The sequence below is a fragment of the Cebus imitator genome, unplaced genomic scaffold (assembly GCF_001604975.1).
Source record: "Cebus imitator isolate Cc_AM_T3 unplaced genomic scaffold, Cebus_imitator-1.0 Scaffold418, whole genome shotgun sequence".
Lineage (NCBI taxonomy): Eukaryota > Metazoa > Chordata > Mammalia > Primates > Cebidae > Cebus > Cebus imitator.
In genome coordinates, this window is record NW_016107733.1 from 209651 (window position 1) to 220636 (window position 10986).

At 37.1% G+C, this 10986-nt stretch overlaps 1 protein-coding gene across 7 annotated transcripts in view; it reads right to left on the reverse strand.

Annotated features, from left to right (window-relative positions):
• The window catches only part of CEP162 (centrosomal protein 162), a 109375-nt gene that overhangs the window by 32101 nt on the left and 66288 nt on the right, over window positions 1–10986 (reverse strand). For all 7 annotated transcript variants that reach the window (XM_037731765.1, XM_017509664.2, XM_017509665.2 and 4 more), the window contains 2 exons: window positions 5905–6117; window positions 1568–2202 (listed from right to left, as the gene is read on the reverse strand). In XM_037731765.1, coding sequence (XP_037587693.1) covers window positions 1568–2202; window positions 5905–6117 — 848 coding nt within the window. The remainder of the gene's footprint in view (window positions 1–1567; window positions 2203–5904; window positions 6118–10986) is intronic.

The following is a 10986-nucleotide window of genomic DNA, read 5'->3' on the forward strand; positions in this document are numbered from 1 at the left end:
TGGACACAGGGAGGGGAGCACTACACACTGGGGTCAGTTGGGGGGAAAGGGGGATGGACGGTGGGGGGTGGGAAGCTGGGGAGGGATAGCAGGGGGAGAAATGCCAGATGTAGGTGATGGGGAGGAAGGCAGCAGATCACACTGCCACGTGTGTTCCTATGCAACAATTTTGCATGTTCTTCACATGTACCCCAAAACCTAAAATGTAATAAAATAAATGGGAAAAAATAAAATAAAATAAAATATATTAGAAAAAAAAAGCATGTTGGGAGTCACTGGAGAGCAGAGTGACTTACATACAGGAGTATTTAAATAATACTAATGATTTTTAAGAAAAATGACTGGGGAAGGTTAAAAAAAATTGAAGTGGGAAAATTGCGTAATGGTGGCACTGGTTTATTAAAGTAAGGAAGAAAGAAAAATGGGAAACATATCCAAGGAATAACAGATTAAGCTGGCTTCGTACTTAAAATAAATATAGACGGCGAAGGGGAGTTTGGGAGGGAGAACTAGTTTACAGGTAAATAAAAAGGGAACTTGAGGTATGGGTGATTCCAAGAGAAGCAATCCAATAAATAGTTTCAGGTTTCACATCTGAACTCAGCAAAGAGAACAAGTCTTTAAAAGTAAATCTAGAAGTCATGGTTCATAGAAACCGTAAGAATGGGTAAGTTTAGCAATGGAGAAAAAACAGAGAATGAACAGGAAACCAAGAGCTGAATGCTGGTAGAAAGCCAAATTTTTGGGGATGGAGAAGAAAGAGGGGTCAGGAGTCGGTAAAACAAACAGAAAAGGAGTTTTCGCCAGAGTTGCCAAGTTACAGAGGTTAAAGCAGAAAACGGTTTCAGGAGAAGTAACATTGCTGAAGAAAATAAGGATGGAGAAAATGCCACTGGACTGGGAAGTGTCATTATTGAGACCAAGTTTAAAAGGAGTGATGATGAGAGCCATATTTGAGAGAAAGTGAGATAGATATAAAAGACTACTTATGAAAAACCTGCACTGAAAGACAGGGGATTGGAACTTGGTCAGGTGAAAAAAAGATCTGAGGATGTCAAAAGACTCAGAGGAAAGAGACAGTGGATAGCAACTGGAGATTGTGAGGAGGAGATGGATGAGTTCAAAGTTCCTTAAAGCATGAATGGATATGATCATAAGGTCAATCTGAAGTTATTTTTGAAAAGAGGACCTTTTCCTTCTAGACTGCCAACTAGTTTTAACAACAGTTGTTTTCTGAAAGCAATCTGCCTATAGCAATAATAAACTATGACATTCTTTTGCTAGAAGAGCTCAATGAATCAGCTTGTTAACACCATTTCGGTATGTGCCGAAAGGCAAGACTGGTGAGCCCAAGGACACAATTTGGGTTGACACAGAGGTTCAGGTTCATCAGAATTTGGGCTACCAGCAGGTAGAAGACCCTCTCCTGAAACATATGTGCTCAGCAATGTAATATATTAATATTCACTTATGAATTCAGTTCAGTGTCTATCTGGAGGAAATGTATCTTATAATTTTTCAATTTTATGCTTTTTTCTAACTATTTATAAATAACTTAACATTTTACCTTCTCATGGAGTTTTCAAATTCATTCATTGCTGCTTCAGATTTCATCTTCAGCTCATTCTTCTCTGAAATTAATCCCTCTAGCTCAGTTTTTAATCTGTAGTTTTCTTCTAAAACTTCTGAAACATGGGAATCAGTGAAAGTATGTGGTTGGTAAAGCTTGCTATCCAGTGTCCCAGGGAAGGAGTTAGCATTCCCTTTACTTGAATGCAAAACATCTTTCTTTGCCCTTTTGGCAGACATTTCCTCTCTGCCCTTAGAGTTCTGATTAGATATCATCATTCTTCTTTCTTTCTGAAGCCTCTCCACAGTTTTTGAAAGGTCTTGTATTTCTCTCTTTTTTGTAGCCAGCTCTTCATTGAGTCTTACTAGTTTAGCTTTAGCACGAGCCTGCTCCACCTGAAATTCTATAGACTGAAGGTCTTTATCATCTTTACCATTTTTCTTGACGTCTACTTCAGCATTCTGGTGTTTAAGAACGTCTATTTCAGCTTCAAGGTTTCTTACAGTAATCTGATGGGCTTCCTTAATGTCATCAAGTTCCTTCTCTAGTGCTTTAATTCTGGGAGAGTCATGTTGATTCAATTTGCAAGCAAGGAGCTGCTCCTGCTGCTCTAGTCTTTGTTCATACTGAATCTGAAGGAAAGAATCCATGTAATGCCAAACACCTGTTAAACATTTCATTAGTTGCCGAAGCCTTGCATACTACTGGGTCCTACCTAATCCTCTATTCAGTTACCCATTATATATTCTGATGTCTTCAATTCTGTATTTCTTGAATGAGTCAAATGTATTGAAGTCCTATTCTTTCAGGGCATAACATTATATGTTCTTGATAGATATGTAATTTAATAACTGATATACTGCTTCATAAATATTAACTTATATTCTTACACACACCAAGATTTATTTTAAACCTCACAACAAAACCTATTATTATGCAGACTTCTCCATGCAAACTGTCAACACATTCTTTGAGGATAAACAGTAAAGCAACTGGGGGTATTGAAGTCTTTGGGAAACCGCACATTTTCAACCTTCTAACATCAACTTATTAACTTCATAGAGAGTAAAATGGCCTGGAATTTGTATACTGGAGCTTTAATATTTTGTTTAGTATTTAGCAAATGAAATAATTTCTCCTGTGGAGGGAGGCACCAATAGTGCTTGGTCAAACATTCAATGGCTATTTACTGAGCTATGACATTATGCCAGGCAATATGCAGGTTCTAGAGACAAAAAGACTGAGTTCTTGTCTTAAAATAGCTCACAGCTTGGTGAGGAGAGCAACATGGCAGCAGCTACGATGTCCCATGTTAAGTGCAATAACAGTCCTATGAATACAGTGCAGAGAAGGCGAGGCAGTCCTAAGTGTCTGGAGGCCTAACAGAAGATGGGAAGACTGCACAGAGACAACACACTTACGTTCAGTCTTGAGAGATGAGTGTAAATTTGGGGTTAGGTGGAGTCAGGGATGTTTTGGAAATAGGAGGAGCATATGCACTACTGGTTGAATGCTTGGTATATACAGAGAATCAGAAACGATGGGGGGGAAGGCAAGTAGTAAGCAAAGGCAGGATTGGGATCGGGCAGAGGACTGCAAAAAGAAACAGGGTATTTCAACTTAGATATATAAAAAGGGAGTAGGGGGTTGGAATTTACACCCGAAAGTCTTATTTGGTTGGTGGAACACTAATAATAATCATTAGCTGCTTGCTAGACTCTAGGCATAAGGGATATATACACACATATATATATGTGTGTTTGTGTCTGTCTGTATATATATGTCTGAATATATATATATGCCTGTGTGTATGTGTGTACATACATATATATATGTATGTGTGTGTGTGTAAAAGAGGGTGGAATAGAAGAAACCCAACATCCTTGATGTGACTTTTATGAACCTTCTATTGTTTCTGGAATCTAATGTTTTTCATTTATTGTTTTTCTCAGGATAAAAATCTGTAGGGAATGAGATAAGCTTCCTAAAAAGCAATGTGGTATAAGGGTTGGGGGACACACACACACTCTGACACTCAATCTTCCCAATATCCTATGAAATAAGAATTAATTATTATCTACTCAGTGCCAGAGACTTTGCTGAATGATGGAATACAATGGTATATTTTATTCTGAATAAAATCAGAACAATCCCAGCATCATAAAGTCCAAAAGCTAGATGGGGAGAAAACACAAATGATCCAATCAAAATCGCTACAATCATGGTGAATGCCAGCAAGCACTAGTGCGTTGGACCGAGAGGGCCCAGAGAGGTCATTCATTCAGCAGGGATTCCAGGGAAGTTCTCACTGGGAAAGTAATGCTTGTGCTGAGCTCTGAATGACAAGATGAACTTCACTATGAAAGAGGGGAGGGCAGAACATACCAGTCAGAGGCAACAGAGTAGACAAATTCCTATGCCTGGAGGAAACATGAGAAGCAGAAGAGACAGAAGGCATGACTAGAGACAGAAAGCACTTTGTGAGAGAACACTGGAGTGAAAGGAAAGACTTGGCCATCTGTGGATAAATACACTATTTATTTATCCAAAGAGCAACAAGAAGTTGTGGAAGGGGTATCAACAAAGGTGGGTGGGTGTGTATCGAAGTCAGAGAAATAAGAAAATGTAATTTTGGCTTTTTGTTCAAGACTTAGAAGAGGGGGCAAAGAGGATATATGTAGACTAGTTAAGAGGTTATGCAGTAATCCACGCCACTTGTTATTAATGATTCTAGTATTGTGATATGCTGATGAAAAGGAACAGTGGAAGTGAAAGATATTTAGAGTAAAAGTTGATAATTGGCAATAAGTCATTTATTATTTCTTTTAAATGTGAGGAAACTGAGGCTCAGAGACATAAATTGGCAAGCACAAAGTCATGAAGCTATTATGGTATAAGTAGGCCTAGACGAAACGTTGGTTTGCCTCTAACACTTGTGCCATTTACATTAAGCTGCGGTCTCTGACATATAGGGGGGAGGGTATCTTAAAAGTAGAGTAGTGGTATGGGTCGGGGCAAGATGTGCTTGATGAAGGGCCGCTGTGAATGCTTAGGAAAATGGAAGAAGGAATTGATCAGCCACATGCAACAGGCTTGCCAAGTGGCACTAAAATAATTCATGAGACTAGATACCCATATACCTGTGCAGTCTCTCTCACAACTGGGTAATCTTCTTCAGAAGCACAAAGCAGTGTGACAAGAAGTGGAGGAGATGGATGCACTATGGGAACTGAGACAGGATGTTAAGGGTGGTTGAAAACTGGGTGTCTAAAGGGGTGCACATGAGAATTTAGTATGGTGAGAGAAGTAAACAGGCAGGGGCTGAGAGATTTGAAAAAGTGGGTGGAATAAAAGAAACCCAACCTCCTTGATGTGACCTCAATTATCAGGTCACCGTATTTCCAGGTTATCAACTTTCTGTTTTTGGAATCTAATGTTCTTTCATTTGCTGCTTTTCTGAGGATAGACATCTGTGGGGAATGAGAGGAGCTTCCGGGAAGGAGTGTGGTATAAGGGTTGGTACAAGATGCCTTGGGCTTGAGGCTTCTTACTCTGCCAACTTACCAGCAGTGGAACCTTGGACAAGGTGGCTGAACTGTGAACATCTCAGCTCCCTCATCTGCTAAATAGTGTTAACAATATCTACTCCTCACAGGTGATTGGAAGGATTATGCAAGATGAACAGAGATATTTATGAAAGTATCTAGCATGAATTCCTGACAGAAACCATGTGCTCAACAAAAATTTTAACAATAATCTACAACTGTTATTTGTCTATAAAAATTTTTTTTAAAGTAAATTAAATATCATGTCCTGTTTCATACTTGGTCTGTTCAAGCACTTGTATTTTCTGATTCATTCCTATTTCACAAAATAGTGGAAAACTCAGACAGTAGGACATTTCTGGAAGATGCTCCCCTACCTGCTGTTCCATTCCCTAAAACGTATACTTCCTATTACCCTTACCCTTCTATAGATAAATTTCAGTGAAAATATTTTCAACCAAGGTAATTTCTTTTTTCCTTTTGTACTGAATACAAATCAGGTGTGTTTTATTCTGCTTTTTCATGACTTAATTTCCACTAATTCTAATATTGAGAGAGGTGATGTAAATATTATCCTGTGCTTGATTACTCTGTCAGAAATAAAAAGAAAAGTTGCTGAAAGAGGATACCAAAATAGGATGGACTTGGTTTCTGTTGCACCTACTGATACCAGTGGTAAAGGTTTCATGGGAAAGAATGTTTATAGCTATTTGTTAAAGTGAGATCCTAAGAAGTGCTTGCCCTGTGGTCTATCTCTGACCTTTATCTCTGAGGCTACTTTGCACTTACCTTCATTTTCTGAAACTGTTGTTCCATGGTACGAAGGCTTTTCTTTGCATCTTCATCTTTGCCCTCCAGATCAGCTTCTAGCTTTTTAATCCTTTTTTCCATAAATTCCACTGTATTTTTATCCACTGTATCACCAGCTGCCGATGCAGCCAATATTAAAGCAGGTAAGGAATTGGGATATCTTCTCTTTAGAATCCCTTCCATTTCCTTAACCTATTAAAATATATTTTCCACCAAAAAACTCTTACTGAATAAATGAATTCAGTAAAGTTTCAGGAAACAACAGTCAGAAATCAGTAGCATTTCCACATACCAATAACAATCCACAGAGGACCAAATCAAGAACTACCTAAGAATACACTTAACCAGGGAGGTGAAGGATGTTTACCAGGAGAACTATAAAACACTGATAAAGAAAACTGTGACACAAACAAATGGAAAAACATCCCATGCACACAGATTGGAAGGATTAGTATAGTTAAAATGACCATACTGCCTAAAGCAATCTACAAATTCAACTGAATCCCAATCAAATTACCGAAGTCATTCTTCACAGAATTAGAAAAACCAATCTTACAATTTATATGGAACCAAAAAAGAGGCCGAATAGCCAAGGCAATCCTAAACAAAAAGAACAAAGCTGGAGGTATCATATCACCTGACTTCAAACGCTACAAGGCTATAGCAGCCACAACAGCATGGTACTGATAAAAATAGACACACAGATCAATGGAAAGAATAAAGAACCCAGAAATTAAGCCACATACCTATAATCAGCTCATCTTGGACAATGTCAACAAAAATATACACTAGGGAAAGGACACCCTAATTCAATACATGGTGCTAGGAAAATTGGATTGTCACGTGCAAAAGAATGAAACTGAACTCACACCTCTCACCTTATACAAAAATAAACTCAAGATGCATTAAAGATGTAAGACCTGAAACTACAAAAATCCTAGAAAAAATTCTAAGAGAAACTCTCCTGAACATTGGCCCAGGCAAAGGATTTATGACCAGGTCCCCAAAGGCAAATGTAACAAACCAAAAATAAACAAATGGGACTTAATTAAATAACCCCATTAAAAAGTGGGCAAAGGACACAAACATTTTTTCAAAAGACGTACAAGTGGCCAAAGACCCATATGAAAAAATGCTCAACATCACTAATCACCAAAGAAATGCAAATTAAAACCATAATGAGGTACTATCTTACATCAGTCAGAAGGGTTATTATTAAAAAGTTAATAAACAGCAGATGTTAGCGAGGATGTGGAATAAAGAGAATGCCTGTATACTGTTGGTGGGAGTATAAATTAGTATAACCATTATGGAAAACAGTGTGGAGATTTCTGAATAACTAAAAACAGAACCATTTGATCCAGCAATTCCACTACTAGGATTGAAAGGAAAATAAAACGTTATCAAAAAGACACAAACACACACACACACACACACACACACACACACTCACTCTCTTTATCCATAGAAGAGAATAAAAGCATGTTTTGAAGCAGCACAGATGAACGATTTGATCCAGCAATTCCACTACTAGGACTGAATGGAAAATAAATTGTATCAAAAGACACACACACACAAATTCATCCATAGAAGAGAACAAAAGCATGTTCTGAAGCAACATGGATGGAACTGGAGGCCATTATCCTAAGTGAAATAACTCAGAAAGTAGAATTCCACATGTTCTCACTTGTAAGTGGGAGCTAAACAATGAATACACATGCATATACAGACTGGAATAACAGATACTGGAGACTCTAAAAGGTGGCAGGGTGGGAGGGGTAAAAACTGAAAAATTCCCTACCAGGTACAGTGTTCATCATTTGGGTAATGGCTAACTAAAAGGCCAGACTTCATCACTATGCAATATATGCATGCAAGAAATGTGCACTTGCACCCCTTAAATCTATAAAAATGAAACACAATTTTTGAAACATATATAAGGTCACAAATATATGTAAAATGAAGCAATTTAAACTTAGATTATGCTACGTCTTGTCAAAATTTTAGAGATATTTATAGCATGTCTCCAGATAGAATCAAATGCACAGAAGCACAAATTAATTTCATATTTTACATTCCTAGATTATCTGATGAAAAAATCTTAAAGTATACTGTCTAATTAACTATTGGTTTATTTACAGAAATTATTTTACATTCATTAGAAATATATCTTCAGGGCCGGGTGTGATGGCTCATGCCTGTAATCCCAGCACTTTGGGTGGGGGGATCACTTGAGGTCAGGAGTTCCAGACCAGCCATGGACAACATGGTGACACCCTGTCTCTACTAAAAAAATACAAAATTTAGCCAGGTGTAGTGGTACACACCTGTTCCCAGCTACGCAGGAGGCTGAGGTGGGAGAATCACTTGAACCCAGGAGGTAGAGGTAGCAGTGAGCCAAGATCACGTCACTGCACTCCAGCCTGAGTGGCAGAGCAAGACCCTGTCTCAAAAAAAAAAAAAAAAAAAAAGAAATATGTCTTCAGACTTTCAATTAGTAATAACTAGTCCTTTTAAGTACAAAGCTCTCCCTGCTCTCTTTTTTCCAGACTTCCACATATGATAGTGCTTCTACACTCTACTGACTGAAAAATTACTTACATGCACATGAGTGTGTCAACTTTTGGCAATAAACATTCAGCTTCCTAAGCACCTAACTCTGCCTGCAGCTCTACTCCATCCGAATCTCCCCAAAGGCCCCTGGCCAAATAAAGTTTAATCTACTTTAAAATGATTGCTTTTAATTGGAAAGTAAGTAGGATTAGATAACATTTAATGAAGTCTTCATAAAGGACTGGATACTTTTAGTCTAAAAAAAATGACATATTATATAATGAAAGAAACACACCAGGGTCCACAGAAATGATAGCTTATTATATAAGCCTGTGTGTTTACCTGCTTTTTAAAACTATTATAGTGAAGATATCTTTGAAAAACATACAAACACTAAATTCTTTGTTGAACTGTTTTCTAGCCTATGAGCATGCAATGAACTAGGACCTGAAAAGCTGTCTAGTGTCACAGTTAAGAGCATATTTGGTTAGACTGTGCCACCAGCTTTAGGATCCTGTGTCAACTAATCCTTCGATTTAAATCTCTCTTGCCTCCTGGGTAAGACTGGGATGGTAACAGTAGCAATTTCAAAGGGTTGATACAACTGAGGATCAAATGACTTTCATCTTTGAAGAACTTAAGAGAACCCAGCATACAGGGAAGACTTGGTAAGTATGTGTTGGCTTTTATGATGATTTCACCTCCCAAGGCAAGATGGTTTGCTGGTGTTCAAAATCCTGTTCATATTAGGTATTTACAGGGCATATAATTTGGAAAGTTATTATAAATATTTCCATTTGTGAAAACTGCTTGCATATTTACTGATATGTCATAAATTGGGATATATCCATCTACAAATAATAATTTCTTTCACCTGAAAAATTCAAAGCTTTGTTTCCTCTGATATTAGTTACTTTAGTTGTATGTATATGAAAATACATGTATACATACCAACGCTACACATATTAAAAAGAGAACTAGATTTTAAAGAATTTAACATTTTAATGTATTCATTTTAAAAATTTAAGAAATATTTTCAATCTAGTTTTGATATCTTGAAATATATATTACATTTTTTTGGGAAAAATGAAATTTTATTTGTATCTTCTTTAATTTTGCTTTTTAGTGTTATTCTTTGGTCAATAATATCAATCTGGTATACAAAGTAATTTTTTTAAACTCATTGAAAATTAAACTATAAAATATTCCATAAATAAAAAAAAGCACAATTGCAATCTGATATTTTCATTACAATATGCATCTAATTATCCCCATTTTTACTTATATTCTATTTAAAAAGAGGTATTTTATTTATAATTAGTCTACTTAAGAATACTGCTCCATAATTATACTAAATGTATTGTGATATACTATGATTAAAATATACATATTAAAGTTTAAAATATTGGCATAGAAATGCTCATGGAAACTAAATAAGATCTGAAATGTGCATGCAGCAATCCAACTACTAGAAAACTATTTTAGAAAAATATAATCTAAGATGATGAACTAATGTTTAATAAAAGTATTAATAAAAGAGGGAGGTTACTTTTATAATGTGGTATATTTCTGGCCAATATGAATTCAATTCTACATTTTTCTTAAAATAAGTCATCTAATAAAAAAGTAGTTCCTTTGGTCTTTTTTCTCTTCCACTTCTGAATGGCTTTTTAGATTGGCTAACCTAAATCCTGAGCATTGAAGAAAATCCAAGCAATCCCAAACTATACTCACTTTAGAATATTTCTAGTTGTTTTTTTTAAATCGTTAGTTATTTACTTTTTTTTTTTTGAGATGGAATCTCACTCCATCACTCAGGAGGAGGTGCAGTGGCATTATCTTAGCTCACTCCAACTTCCATCTCCTCGGTTCAAGTGATTCTCTTGCCTCCGCCTCCCGAGTAGCTAGGATTACAGGTGTGTGTCACAGTGCCCAGCTAACACCATGCCTGGCTAATTTTTCTATATTTTAGTAGAGAGAGGGTTTCACCATGTTGGCCAGCCTGGTCTCAAACCCCTGGCCTCAAGCAATTCTCCTGCCTCGGCCTCCCGAAGTGTTGGGATTACACGCGTGAGCCACTGTGCCTGGCGTATATTTCTAGTTCTTCATATCACATTTGGCTGATCCTTTCTTGGCCCTCAACCAATCTACTCAGTCATACCTTTTAATATAAAAATAGTTCTTGTAAAAATAATAAAGTTAATTCTTTGCTTAGTTTTCCTTCTTCTCATAAAACTGGGATAATAATCAGCCCAGTGATGACCTCACAGTTTCAGATTTATGATGGAATAATAACCATATGTTTAAGTATCATGACTTGACTACGGAATCATGCTCCCTTATGAACAAGTCTGGCAACTCATACTTTGTTTTAAAATATTTAGTTATGGGGCCGGGCGCTGTGGCTCACACCTGTAATCCCAGCACTTTGGGAGGCCGAGGCGGGTGGATCACAAGGTCAAGAGATCGAGGCCATCCTGGTCAACATGGTGAAACCCCATCTCTACT